The sequence below is a fragment of the Hippopotamus amphibius genome, chromosome 4 (assembly GCF_030028045.1).
Source record: "Hippopotamus amphibius kiboko isolate mHipAmp2 chromosome 4, mHipAmp2.hap2, whole genome shotgun sequence".
Taxonomy (NCBI): Eukaryota; Metazoa; Chordata; class Mammalia; order Artiodactyla; family Hippopotamidae; genus Hippopotamus; species Hippopotamus amphibius.
In genome coordinates this window covers 155214628-155229879 of record NC_080189.1, presented here as the reverse complement: position 1 = coordinate 155229879, position 15252 = coordinate 155214628, and the positions used below count along the sequence as shown (strand labels likewise).

Below are 15252 nucleotides of genomic sequence, written 5' to 3'. Positions count from 1 at the left end.
GATCTTTTCAGCTGCTTTCAAATTCCAAAGCCTACTCTTTCCTTATATTGGTCTTTATATTTGATCTTGTTCTTGTATACTTTGAGAACGCCCACAGCCCGAGGCTCTGTGCTCTGGAACTCTTCATTTAGTCATAGGCTGGGTAAGTAACCATCCCAGAGAGGAATCTGAGAATTTCCATAATAGGAGTGAACGTGGTCAAGAAAGGCAGTAAGTGACCTATCTGTCTAAAACAGTCTTCTGGCTTTTAATTACTGTAAGATCACTCAGTCCACACAAATCAAACCATTATGCCGGAGAGCCTGTACTTCTTGTTAGACTGTCCTAGGTTCACTAGGTAATTCATTAGCCCCAAAATGAAACTAACATTTGAAGATGGAAATAAAGTATAAAACTGACTGAGCCTACTTTGTGCCTTCCCCATGCTCATTGTCACCATTGTAGATCAGTTCTAATTAAAGAGCTATTAGAGATCATTTTGTACAATTCCTCCTTTTACAGATAAGAAAACAGGCTTAGAGAGGTACACAAATTAAGACACATGCAAGTTTGAGTAGGACTAGAACCCAGAGCTGTCAGTAGAGACCCTTTTTCACTATACGGAAGGTCACAACTTAATGCCAACAGAAGCAAGGTAGGCAGCAAAAATGAGTGAGTTGGGCTAGAAGTAAACAGTAGTGAGTAGTGGGGACTGTGGTCACGCAGAGAGCCCACCCCATCCTAAATCTAAGTGAATGCCATATAAATGAAGCTTTGACTCAGCTTCAGCCCGTTGTTGCCAAGAGGGCCTTTGGTTTCTTCGAGGGAAGCCAGAAGTAAAGATTTGTTAGGTGAACTTTCCTGATTTTTAAATATTGCAGCAAATTCATACTTCATTGTATGGATTAAACAAACGTGTGTACCATAACACCTATTCTGTTCTAGAGCCACCAGTTTCAAACCTCTGCTTCAGCAGGATGTTTTTCTGTCATGTTTAGTTTCATGGTCTGTCACTAATTTATAGGTAAGTAGAGATACATTCCTTTTTCCTGTTTCCTACTGAACCCTTCCTAACTTCATGCCTTTTCCCCCCTCCATCTTATAAAATAAGAAAGCAGATATTTACTGAGCATCTACTGTGTGTCAGATGCTGTGGTAGACACATTCACATGACTGCCACAACATACCCTCTTTGAGATTTTCATTCAAAGCCCTGTATACGCTCTGTCACCGCCTACTTTTGGCTAAAAATACATGGTTTGTTTACTGCTAATATAATCTTAGTTATTCAAGGTTGATAACTTCTGTCAATCAGATAAGGTGACGTAAGTGACATCAGATTGGTTGGACATCAACAGGAACAATTAGCCCCAAATAAAGTCTTAACTTTTTTTTTTTTTTAACCAGCCCTCCTTCTAGTCTTGCAGTATAATGAGGAATCTTCTAGTAAGCAGCAAACAGCATTCCTTCCTCTGGAGGCTGCCTGAACCCAAAGGTTCTCCTCCTTGCTTTTGTATCATACTTGGATTTTTTTGTTTGTTTTTCGTCTTCTCCCTGAAGCCCGACTAGGTACATTCTGTCTCCCAAGCTTCACACTCCCCTCTGTATACTTAGTGAGCCAGTATCTTAACAGGGTTAAAAAAGAAGGCCAGTTTTCCACCTGCCAGCTTTTCTGGCGGACACTTGTAAGACAGCACCCGGCTTTTGTTCCCTTCCTTTCACAGTTCCTTAAATGGCTCTTGCCCTAGATTGCGAGAGTCCAGCAGAGCAGCTCAGGCTTCTGGGAAATAAGTATTTCAGGCTGACAGGTTTGTGTGGTTGGAAATGGACAATTTAAAAATCTTCTTTTGCTTTAGTCACATCTAACACCTGGCCTAATAGTCCCTACATCTTGCTGAAAGTGGGATAGGGAAGGAAGGAGAAAGTATAATAAAGTTTTCTTGAAAGGGCTGAGCCCTGAATGGTCTGAACATTGGGATCACTTACACAGGTCTTTCTTTTGAACTTGATAGATGGCAGAGCCCCTAAAATCATGAAAATTAAATCATCATATCTCATCCCCTGGAGAAAAGAGCTGACTTGTACCCTGTGAATCCAACAAAATGGCTTTGAATACATGGCTTGGCCTCAGACATTACGTCACCACTCAGCCTTTCTGTGTTGACATTTATACGGGTATAACAGAGGTATAGGAATTTGCCAGGAAGTGCAATCCCAGGCCAGTAAAGCAACCTAGAAAGGTTATAACTTTGCTTTCTTTTTTTAATTTTTTTTCCTCATAACTCCATGCAGCCCTGATTAAGCTCACTTGGAGGCCTGGTCTGCCATGTGTTCTCTTTCAGCTGAAATAAAGGCACACTTCTGATAGAGGAGATTCAGCTCTTAGGTTCTATCCTTTGACTTGCTTTGTGTCTTTAAGCTAACTTTTTCTTTTCCTGGCCTTTCTTTTATATCATGTATTTTTAGCCCTTTAGCTTCTAAAGCACTTTAATGTCATACTAATCCTCCCAGCGACCTCTGGGTATAGTTGGACAGGTTTCATCCGCATGTGAAACTAAGGTCTAGAGTAGTTTGAAACTGCATATCTACTCAATAGCTGAACCAGGACGAGACTCAATCCCTTGCCTATGATTGTACCCTCTTCCTTGTAGGCCTGCTGCCACCTGTGTTTTCAGATCAAGTGGTGATAGCCTCTTCCATGGGCTGATGAGGAAGAGCTGAACACAGAATGTTGTGGCAGAGGAATTCCTTGTTGTATATATTTTTTAGGTGAATATGTTAGGAGACTCTTTATAAAGAGAACGTAGCATGAAAATAACTTGTTTATTAAATCAGACGTTTATAACTGTCTTTGAATCCTGAACCTTTTTGAAGGTCTAAAAGCTTTGAACACTCATTTCAGAACTATGTACATATGCACATAGTTTTGCATATAGTATTAAGGAGTTTATGGAATCCCTGAAAACTAAGGGTTTCAGGTATTAGCATCCTGGATTAAGATTTTACCCAAGGATTAAACCATCTTTCAGTTCATTTACTGACGCAGAACTTGGAAAGCTTAAAAGATTTTGGAGTGTGTGCAGACCTGCTAGATACGGTCTGGTTTTTAATTGTTAAGCTGAAAAGAAGCACTAGGTGACCTGATTTCTTCTTAGGAACAAATGGAATTGATGTGATCTGGTGACACAACATGGCAGTGCTCCTTTAATGAACAGCTCCTGACTAGGAGTTTGGGCTCCACTAGGAAATCCTTGGGAACAGGATTTCTACCTGCCCCATTCTCCTCGTAGAGTTGAAGTAACTTTACCTCTTTTGGGGGTATCTTAAAAGGGAAAAGAAAAGTAATATTCCATCCTCTGAAAGCCTGGAGACCTTTGTTGAATGCAGAATATAAATACTCATTTGCAGACTGAAATGAGTGATGCCATCCCCCCCTTTCCTGGTCCCCAAATACAAGAACTAAGGCCCACAGAGGAGAAACTGATTACTGAAAGCCATTTGGTTGATGACCTCTCATCTTGCCCAGGTTTCCAGAGAGTTTTGCCAAACAAAGATTCATCTTTAAGTAATGCAGGCTACTTTGTTACAAGCAGCTGTTGGAGATTTAGAGCATTTTTTTTTATTTCTTCCCTACTGATTATTTGACAATTATTGGCTGTCTTTATGGAACGATTCTTTATTAATAGAATTTTTCCTACTCAGAACCCATAAAGGTTAGTTATTTTAATAAACCAAAGAATTCCTGGGGCCTAGTGGAGCTGAAATGGCAAATGATCTAAAGAAGCAAAAATCATGTAACTTCACACGCAGAAAATAGGGTTAGTCTAATGGATATGCATATTTATGTGCTTTTATTGGGAGCCAGTGGAATTCTGTTTTCTCTCACCACGAATAAAGTCAAATAAACCTATGGCTTTGGCCATTTCCAAAGAAAAATTTTCCTCTTTGCTTTGGATGGTATTTGCAGCAGGTACTGGGTATAAGTGATATGATCAAAAGTATCTTATATACCAATTGGCAAACCTTTTACTGAAAATAATCTTGTAGAGAGCACATCACAAAATTGTTCATCACATTTTTTTTCCCTACTGACAAAGGTCAGGGGAAAATAAGAGCTGTGTTTGATTTAAATGTTAAATAGCAGTTTCTCTGCTGTTGCTGATCCAGGCTAGAGAGCCATCTGGCTTTTCTATCCTGGTCAATACAGTTAATTAGACAGGCATGTCATTTGCTGGAGAATAATTAATCAGTACTATGGGAGGAACCTTAGAGAGAACTGGGTAAACTGATCAGTACTCAGTGAACAGTAGCTGATTGACATGTCTCTTTCTCCATCAGCAGATATTGGGGAGTATCAAATGCTGTGCAAACACACATACACACTCACTTTACACTTACACTTATACATCATATACATAGAGAAGTGGGGCAGAAAAATTGAGCAGAAAGAGATTTCTCTGTTAACAAAACACCTAAGACATATTCTGGGTTATTTTGGAGTATTTCAGGTAGATGGCCTGTTCCTCCTGCCTGCTAGAACCTTTTCTTCTTTTTAGTGTGGATTTTGGATGGGTGAGAGGCAGGGGGCATTTTTTTGGTTTCTAAACCCAGTGAGGCCTTAGAATATAATTGGTAGGGAGTTATCTGTATTCCAAATTTGTCCCTTTTTTGCTTTGTTTAACCATTAAGGTTCATTTATTTATTTTTAAAATTTTTACTGATTTATTTTTTTTAATTTTATTGGCATATAGTTGATTTATAATGTGTTAGTTTCAGGTGTACAGCAAAGTGATTCAGTTATACATGTACATATATTTATTCTTTTTTAGATTCTTTTCTCATATATGTTATCACAGAATATTGAGTAGAATTCCCTGTGCTATACAGTAGGTCCTTGTTGCTTATCTATCTTATAAATAGTAGTGTGTGTGTGTTCATCCCAGGTTTCTGATTTATCCCTGCCCCCACGTTTCCCTTTTGGTAACCATAGGTTTGTTTTCAATACCATTAAGACTTAAATAAAGGTGTTAGGGAAGGAGAAACTATTGCTTTGCTTTAAGATGGCTAATAAATAATTTTTTCCCCAGTAAGCTTCTATTTAGAAGACACTTTTACTGTGGCAGGCCATGTTTAGATCCTTCTTTGAACCTTCAAGTTATTAACAAGTTCTTGTGACTTGGGTCACTCTACAGAGGTAGTTTTTATATTTAGAAGCATGGGCTTCTCTGGGTGTTCAGTTAGCAAAATGCCTTTGCACATAGGAAGAAGTCTTTCTTGAGAGCATGCTCATTTTGAGAACGCTAAGAGATGAAGAAAGGTGCTGGAGTTCTTGGAGGGGATGCGGGGCACTGTAGGAGTCTACCAGAGTAGGGAGCATTACGTGAGTGACTGTTTTCTCTACAGGTTAATGGATTGACAGAGGATATGTGGGTATGTGGGCAAATAAGATAGTGACAGAGTGCTAATATGGTGGGGGGTTTTTTTTTTGTTTGTTTTGCTTTTTTGGGTGGTGGTGGTGATGGTGATGGTGGTGGTTCCTTGAAATCTGTTAAGAGGAGCAGTCATTGCTCTGTCCTTATGCTTGAACAAGTTAATATCCATACTGACAGTGGATTAGATAAAATGCACTGGCCTCCAGTTAACTCTACTTAAGATGCCCGGGCTGCATCAAGATCAGGAAACAGGCCGCCCTCTTGGGCTACAGAGTGAATGAATGAACAGTGAGAGATGGGATTAGGGTGTAGCCAACCTTTAATCTGTGTGGCCAGCTGGGAGGGATTATGGGTGGTGTGGAGCCACACAGCAGCTTATGCTTATTTTTTTGCATTGGTATCACCCATCTTAACCTACAAAGCCAAGTTAAAATTAATTGCGTCTTCCACTCTCTGATCAGTAGTCTGGGGGTCTCTCACCTTTCCCTGTCCCCCATACCTCAGAGCATTTTGGGAGGTGGGGCTTCTATTGCCTAGATAATGGACTCCCTAAAACATTCTTTCTTCTTTCGAGCCCTGCCCTATCTGTCTCTATTAGGATACAAGGTGAAACCCTCATGGGAAGTGAGTTTTTAATTTGTCACTCACCCCTCAGTTGGAGGCTTCAACCTCATTCAACCTGGGAGGAGAGGCATCTTTCCAACTGCTCTGATGATGTTAAATGTATCTCTGGACTCAGCCCACTTGAAATATTGTTCATTTCTGCAAAGCTTTAAAAAGAGAAAGGAAGCGAATGAAAGGGAAGGGAGGGAGGGAAAAGGGAAGAAAAGAAAAAAGAAAAGAAAACGAGCTCTTTTGGTTACCTTGGTTTTTGTGGTGGTGGTTGTTGGGTGCAGGACCCTTAGTTCCCCACGCCCCTTGCAGTGGAACTATAGAGTCTTAACCACTGGACCACCAGGGAAGTCCCTACCTTGTATTTTAAAATAGCCTGGAGTTCTATCCCTTCTAGAATATTCTTTTCCCAGATACCCGTATAACTTGCTCCCTCATTTCCTTCAGGGCTCTAGTCAAAATGCCATTTTATCAGAGAGGCCTTCTGTGACCACCCTATATAAAATTGAACTAACCCACCCCCAGCACTCCCTATATGCCCTCAACCTGCTGTTTAATATTTCTCCGTTAACACTGCCACTGGACACATTACATATATATTCTTTTGAACCTTTTTCCCCCCTACTCACTCATCACTTACATTATATGCGCATAAAGTTCTTTTCCTCTCCCCACCCAGTAAAATGTAAGTCACATGAAGGTAGGGACAAGGTCTTTTTTGATCAGTCCTTTCCCTGGGACAGTGCCCAACACATAGTAGACATTCAATAAACATTTGTTTAATGCATAAATGGATGAACTCATTTTTACTTCACTCTCTCACAGTCAGCAGTATCCTAGGCAGCCAACTTCTAATGTTGGAAGGGGCCCAGCAGACAGCCAAGAAATGCCAGAAATGAATTCCTCAGGGCAGTTTTGTGATTCCAGTGTGTGTGAACACTTAAACGGTCTGACTAGACAGCAGTAGGTCAAGACCCCCTCCTTGGAAATTATCCCGAGCTGTTCTCTTGTGGTTGCAAGAGGAAGAAAGGGTCAGGAATTGCCCTTATCCCTTGGGAGGAAGCCTGTACATTGTACTGATTTTCTACGTATTTCTGGAGCTGTCATATTAAATCCAAGAGGCCTTAACTCTGCAGGAGTTTTCTTCCTTCTAAGGCAGTGTTCTGAGTCAGCATTCTGTCTGGGAGTCCTCTTTTACCTTTTCATGGCTTTCCCTTGTGAATAGTTGAACAAATAGGAAAGCATTGATCCTTCGTAATGAAATAGTAAAACTTCTGATAAGCCCAGCCTCAGCTCATTTTTTTTTTTAATATTTATTTATTTTTTGTTTTGTTTGGGGAGGGTATGGGTGGGGGGGTACAAGGTAGCAGGAATTCTATATATGAAGTTTTATAGCCTCTTTTAAATATAGAACATGAAATGATGAGCAGTTGAGTAATAAATATGTTTTATATATAAATTATTAGTGCACAGTTCTTTTTGTGTTCTGTCCCCCCCTCCCCCGTGTGTCTTAAGTGGGGTTCAGGTTTCAGGTACAAGTAGTTTATTTGGAAATGCAGGAAATGTCAGAGGAGTAAAAAAGTGAAAGAGGGAAAGGAAGGATGATTTAGTGAGCCTGCTACAACTGTGGGCAATTGGAGTTTGATCCTGAGGGGAAAGAGTGCAGAACACACACCTCAGGGTTATTCTACCTGGGAACAAGGCAGCTGGGATGTGAGTCACTGCTGGAGCCTGCTCCCAAGGAGTGTTCATTCCCTAGAGTAGCCTGCACCTCCTAGCCTCCTTAGGCAAGGAGATATGGGTACTGGCAGTTGGAGATCAGGTACACTAAGCAGTAAGGCCTGAGGGGACATGAGCAGGGGACGAAGGAGTGAGTTACCCCTGCTTCCTGTTTCTGTTAAAACAGTAGATTGCATAAGTACCATAGCTTTATCTTTGCTCTTTCCTTTTGCCTTTTTCTACCACATCTTTACCTGGGAGTGGCTCGGGACTCAAATCTATCTTGCCTTGACTTTTATGAATCACCAGGCACCTTACTTCTCATAACGGCACCTAGTGATCTCTATTTCATGGCATGGTAGTTGTGTACCTACCTGTACATTTTCTACTTGATTTAAGCTCCTTGGGAAGCTAGGTATTACTTTATATATCTTTGTAAACACCGGAGCACCTGGCATATAAGTGTTCGGTTCGTGTGTAATTAATGAATTCTTCCCCCCAACTAATAGGTAGTTTTGCCAAACAGGCTGTGAGAGAGGAAAGCCTTTGGGCTCCTGAATTCCAGCTTCCTAGCTTCAAACAAGACGTGTCATAAACTGCAGGGAGTTACTGGATGGATCCTAAGTCAAGACAATGAGGGTTCATCTTTTCTTTTTTTTCTTCTATTTTTAAGGGAAAAAATTTTAAATGTTTAGTATTTTAGTGTTAAGTACATTAAAGTTTTGTAACCATCACCAGCCATCTGTCTCCAAAAGTTTTTCATCTTGCAAAACTGAAACTCGGTACCCGTTAAACACTAACTCCCCTCCCTCTCCTGCCCCCAGCTCTTGGTAACCACCATTCCACTTTCTCTCTCTATGAATTTGGCTACTCTCTTACTCTAGGAACCTCATAAGTGGAATCATACAGTATTTGTCTTTTTGTAACTGGCTTACTTCACTTCGCATAATAACCAAGATTCATCCTATTGTAGCTTGTGTCAGAATTTCCTTCCTTTTAAAATCTGAGTAATATTCCATCTTGTGTGTATACACCATATATTGTTTATACATTCATCTGTTGATGGCCATTTGGGTTGCTTCCCTCTTTGGCTATTGTGAATAAAGCTGCTATAAACATTGTTATGTAAATATGTCCAAGAGCCTGCATTCATTTCTTTCAGATATATACCCAGAGGTGTAATTATGAATCATAGTGATTTTATTTTTAATTTTTTGAGGAACTGTTTTTTTTGTTTTTTTTTTTGATAGTAGCCATCCTAATGAGTGTGATAATAGTGTCTCATTTTGGTTTTGATATGCATTTCCCTAATGATTAGTGATGTTGAGCATCTTTTTTGTATGCTTATTAGCCATTTGTTTATGGCCATTATATATTTCTTCTTTTGAGAATGTCTATTCAGGTTCTTTGCACATTTTTAAAATCCTGAGGTCTTTGGTTTTTGTTGTTGAAGAAACTTTTTAATTGAAATGTAACAGGATTAGAGTTTGAGTTTCCTTGTTTTGAGCATACTTATGTAGTAACTTGTCAAGTAACCATAGGCCAGCAGTTTAGGGACTTTCAGCTCTGATGTGGCTTCCATCATTCCTTCACAAGGTAATCATAGAATCTTAGAACTAAATGAGCCTCAGAGGGTATCTTAGTCTGTTCTGGCTACTATAACAAAATATCACAGACTGGGTGGCTTATAATTTCTTATAATTTCAGTAATTTCTTTCTCACAGTTTTGGAGGCTGGAAGTCCAGGATCAGGGTGCCAACCTGATTGAGTTCCGTGAAGGTCATCTTCCTGGTTGCAGCCTACTGACTTCTCACTGTTTCCTCACATGGTGGAAGGGGCTAGGGAGCTCTGTTGGGTCTCTTTTATAAGAGTGCTAATCCCATTTATGAGGGCTCCACCCTCAAGAGCCAGTCACCTCCCAAAGGCCCCATCTCCTGACATCATCTCATTGGGCATTAGGATTTGAACATGTGAATTTGGGGGGACACAAACATTCAGACCATAGCAACGAGTGACCAGATGAGCAGATGAACCCACTTCTTTTTCCACTGTGCCTTGGGTCGAATCATCTAACCCCTTCATCTTTGAACATGAATTTCTTTCCCTCCTTTCTCATGTTACTACTGCTGTTTTGAAGACTGGTAAATTGATTTTTAATGATTATAGAGTAGTAACATTTATATTAGGCATGGAGTTGTGTGTATGTTGGACTTAAACACTTTTTGGACGTTCGCAGTATCATTTTTAAGTCAGAAATTTTCTTTAGAAAACTAGACCTTTATTTTTCTAGGGAAATAAGCAGATGGGACCAAAAGGCAGGAAGTGATGCTGACCTAAACTTAAAGTGAAGCACTTTTGTTAATCTTTGGAAATAAATGGACTCACTGGTTGCTATTAGACAATGTTAGACAATGCTCTTATGAGTTCTAATAAGAACAGATCTGGCTTAGTGTCCTATCTTTTTGAGATCAAGCAGTTTGAAGCTGCCCCATAAAAGAGGATTGCTTATGTCTTTGGCACTAACTTGTAACTGGGTTGGCACTGGCTCTCTGCTCAAAGATGTCAGGTGACAACAGGGAAGTTCAGGATGCTTGGGCTTGCGTGAAAGATCTCTGGGAAGCTGTTAACATTTTGTTTGTTTTGTTTTGGCCACACCGCGCGGCTTGTGGGATCTTAGTTCCCCAGCCAAGGATCAAACCCATGCCCCATGTATTGGAAGCATGGCGTCTTGACCACTGGACTGCCAGGGAAGTTCTGGGAAGCTCCTAAATTAAAAAAAAATTTTTTTTGAAAAATTGTGGTAAAATATATATAACATAAAACTTACCACCATAACCATTTTAAAGTGTACAGTTTCGTGGCATTTAGTGCATTCACATCGTTGTGTAACCTTCACAACTGTCCATCTCCAGAACTTTTTCATCTTCCCAAACTGAAACTCTGTACTCATTGAACAGTAGCTCCCCGTTTCTCCCTCCCTTCCCAGTCCTTGGCAACTACCATTCTGCTTTCTGTCTCTGTGAATTTGATTACTCTCAGTTCCTCATGTAAATTGAATCATACAACATTTGTCTTTTTATATATGGCTTATTTCACTTAGAATAATGTCTTGAAGTTTCACCCATGATGTAGCATGTGTCAGAATTTCCTTTTTAAGGCTGAATAGTATTCCATTGTATGGATATATACCACATATTGTTCATCTGTTCATCCACTGATGGACGTTTAGGTCGTTTCCACTTTTTGGCTGCTGTGAGCATTCTTCTATGAACATTCGGGTACAGATATCTCAATTCCTTGCTTTGAATTCTTTGATATATACCTAGGAGCGTTATATGGTAGTTCTATGTTTAACTTTTTGAGGAACCTCCGTACTGTCTTCCACAGTGGCTGCACCATTATATAGTCCTACCAGCAATGCACAATGGGTGCCCGTTTCTCCACACCCTCACCAACATTTGTTTTCTGTTTGTTTGCTTTTGGTAATAGCCATTCTAATGGGTGTGAAGTGATACCTCACTGAGGTTTTCACTTTCATTTCCCAATGATTAGTGGTGTTAAGCATCTTTTCATGTTATTGGCCATTTGTATATTTTCTTTGGAAAAATGTCTGTTCAAACCCTTTGCTCATTTTTAAATCAGGTTGGTTTTCGTTGAGTTTTAGCCAATTAGCCTTTTGATTTGCAAATACTTTTAAGAGTTTTTGCTGCGTGGTGCCTTATGAATATATGTTCATTTGTCTTGTTTATTTTTTAAAAGCCTTTTTCTATATAGATAGATAGGTAGATAGATATATTATCAGTCAATACATAAGTAATCAATAGATGTGGTTTTTTTTGTCCCAACAGTATATCCTTTCAGGCTCTGATGATTTCAACCTGTACATGTGGAGAATTCCTGCAGATCCAGAAGCAGGTGAGTGTATCCCGAGTACAAACCTGCCGCTAGTGTTGGCTCTGTTGGCCTTCTGCATGCTGTGCCCTGAAAGGCAGATCTGTAGCAACAGAGGAAGACATTTCTCTTTTAAAATAATAAATTTATTGGAAAGTGACCAAAGTAAATTTTAAAATAAGATTAGAAGCCAGACTTAGCTGTAACCTTCATGCATACCCTACCTGATATAATCATGCTCGGATATTTCCCTCCTAAGAACTTTTCCTTAGACTTCATAGATTTCCTTTATGTCCATTTTCCTCTCCCCTGTTTCACACTTGGAATATTTTTACCTTGCTTTTTATATAATTTTCCTTTATTATCCATGTGTACATTCCTGCTTGTTACTCTGCAAACAGTTGTCAGGGCCTCTGTCTTTCCTTTGGCTTCCTTGGTGATCTTAACTAAAGGGAAACTTTCTTTGTTGATGGACAGATGTACTCCCTGGAGTTTGGCTGACCCCAGACATGAGAGAAATTAGGAAGAAATATTTGTGCATTTGCTCTAGATGTATTCTGAGAAAGAGCCTGCAGCTTTCCATAAATTTGGATCTAGGCCATCTGAGCTTTCAGACAGCATGGACCATTCTTCATTCTTGGTAACAGTGTCCTCACGTGCTCACATGAATGTTACACTGGTTGCTTCCTACTGGCAGAAAAATGTCTATTTTTTATTCTTGGAATAGCTCACTCAATACAGCCATCTGCTCCAGGTGATCCATGGCATCAAACTGGAAAATGGCCATCAGGAAAGTAAGAGAGGACTGTGCTGATTATATTACACAAAATGTGTCTAGTGCTCAGAGTTTAGGGAAGTTGTTGGCTTGCCTTTTGCTGAATTAACAATATTGTTACCAAACATCTGCCTTTCAAAACTTGTTGAGACTTACTTTTGGAAACTATCCTATTGCTGTGGTCTGGTTACTAAACAAGTTACAAAAGGCTTTTTTCCCCTACTGGAATTTGGAAAGCATGAGTGAAGCTTTTTTTTTTTTTAATTGTTTGTTTGTTTATTTATTGGCTGTGTTGGGTCTTTGTTGCTGCGCACAGGCTTTCTCTAATTGTGGTGAGCAGGGGCTACTCCTCGTTTTGGTGCACAGGCTTCTTAGTGCGGTGGCTTCTCTTGTTGCAGAGCATGGGCTCTAGGCGCACAGGCTTCAGTAGTTCTGGCACGTGGGCTCAGTAGTTGTGGTTCGCGGGATCTAGAGCGCAGTCTCAGTAGTTGTGGCACAAGGACTTAGTTGCTCTGCGGCATGTGGGATCTTCCCAGACCAGGGATTGAACCTGTGTCCCCTGCATTGGCAGGCAGTTTCTTAACCACCGTGCCACCAGGGAAATCCCTGAAGCATCTTACCTTTGAAGCACAGCCAGGTAGGACAGCAAGAGTCTATCTGAACAAAAAGTGATGTTCTAGCACTAGAGATAGTTCTGTATTAAGTCTCCCACCGCCGTAAGTCCTAGATTGATTAGCCGAGAAATAATCTTTGGACTTAATTGTATCTTTTACCTGATCTTGAAAAGCTTTTCATTATTAAGTCAGTGTCATTTTTAAAATAGAAAATGGATAATCCCCCTCCCCCAGGACTGTTCTCTGGAATCTTCTTCATGTTTGTATTGAGAGAAGGGAAGAGTTAGCAGTAATTGTAGATTTTTTCACCTGCTGATCTCTGTACTGACTTAGGGTATGGGCCACTGTTAGGTAGATGATTACGTAGTCTCTGGGTTGGCAGGGACCCTCATAGCTGATTCAGGATTCCAGTGTTAAAACTGGGAAATGGGTACCTGGGCCTTCCAAGGATTGTATAGGCACAGCTGCTTTAAAGGAATCCATTTCTAGATTCTCAAATTCCTTATGTATTGTCCTTTTCTACCTCCCCTTTTCTCTTTGTCCTTCTCCTACTTTACAGGAAAACAAAAAACACCACCAGAAAATCAGAAATACTCCAGAAATTTCTGACCACTTGCACCTTGGCATGGTGCATTGCCCTTAAGGTATAAAAACCTCTAAGGTGCCAAAAAAACTGAAGTATCCCTTTAATCATAGGGCTATAACCCAACCCTCCCCCATCTTCTCCCTTATCTTCTTACACACTTAAAATAAATTGCTTCTTTTTATAGTAATTTGTTTTTTATAAAACATTAAAAGTATATCTATTTTGATCAGTTGTGTTCCAGTAAGAATTGTAGTGGTAACTCAAATCCAATACAAAAATGTTAACTGTTAGGGCCTTAAGAGCACAGTAAATAAAAGAAAATTTTAAATTTGTATTTATATTTTTGTTGGTGAAACTGATAAAATTTTCACTAAAATATATTAGGTTGAAATTGGGGGGAGGTAGGTAAAGTAGAAATATTATTTCAAGGAGGAAAAAGAAGTGATGTAAAATTTCTATTAAAAAATAAATTGTTAGACTTCAGATTCCATATAGGACGTGGTAGTTAGCTCCCACTGCAATAAGTACAAATATCAAATTACCGAAGCCATATTTTTAAAGATGTCAGAGAGTTGTGGTAACAAAGTGTGTGAGAAGAACTAAAGTTCTAAAGAAAGAAGGGCCCTTCCTAACTGAGCAGAAGGTGCTGGTCCTGCTCTTTCCTGAGGGCATCTGTACACAGGCTGTAGATTGGGCTGCCACAGACAGACTTTAACAGGGTCAAAAGAAATCAGAGTTATAAGTGGCCACATGGGTTGATAGGAGAGATTGGATTCTAGAGGAGCCCCAACCACATGACCGGTCTTCCCTATAGGACATTTGCTGGGTGCTGGGGTTGCACTGGGAGCTAGGGGGCTAGGCTGAAAAGCAGAATGAAATGCCCACAGTATACAGTGCTTAGGAGACAAAGTTCCCCTAGTGGGAGGGGTCTGCTCCACAGGGCATTTGAACCTACTTGGGAAAGGATAATAAAGAGAGAAGCTTAAAGCCTCCAAAGGACAGAACTTCAGAGCAGAGAACAGAGGTTTGACAGGCTCTCAATCAGAAGCCCAAGAGGGCTACACTCAAGAATGGAGCTGGACTAGAAAGGCCAAGTATAATATCCTACAATCTCCTGGTACATAGGACACGAACTCCCATTAGTGGAAGAGACCTGCAGCAAGCACCCTACCAGTCTTGCCTTCGAGACATTCGAAACCAGAAGTGGACTTATTCTGGCTAAAGAAGCAACCCAGTCCCGACCTGGTTCCTCCTGATTGGATTGAGGGTGATCAGCCCCTTACCTTCTTTTCTCAAGGGTGGAATGGGTAAATGCCATATGAAGGAAATGGCTTTCATCTCTGTATTAGTCTGCTAGGGCTGCCATAACAAAATCCCACAGACTGCGTTACTTAAACATCAGAAACATAATTTCTCACAGTTCTGGAGGCTCAGTGTCCAAGGTGAAGATTCTGGCGCATCTGATTTCTGCTGAGGCCTCTCTCCCTGGCTTGCAGATGACTGCCTTCTCGTTGTGTTCTCACATGGCCTTTTCTCTGTGTACACATATCGCTGGTGTCCCTTCCTCTTCTTATGAGGACATCAGTCTTATCAGATCAGAGTCCTACCCTTATGACTTTATTTAACCTTAATTATCTCCTTAAA

The 15252-nt window shown here is 40.3% G+C and overlaps 1 protein-coding gene across 3 annotated transcripts in view; it reads left to right on the top strand.

Annotated features, from left to right (window-relative positions):
* DCAF5 (DDB1 and CUL4 associated factor 5) overlaps positions 1-15252 on the top strand; it is a 94864-nt gene that overhangs the window by 57611 nt on the left and 22001 nt on the right. For all 3 annotated transcript variants that reach the window (XM_057731524.1, XM_057731522.1, XM_057731523.1), the window contains one exon: positions 11591-11657. In XM_057731524.1, coding sequence (XP_057587507.1) covers positions 11591-11657 — 67 coding nt within the window. The remainder of the gene's footprint in view (positions 1-11590; positions 11658-15252) is intronic.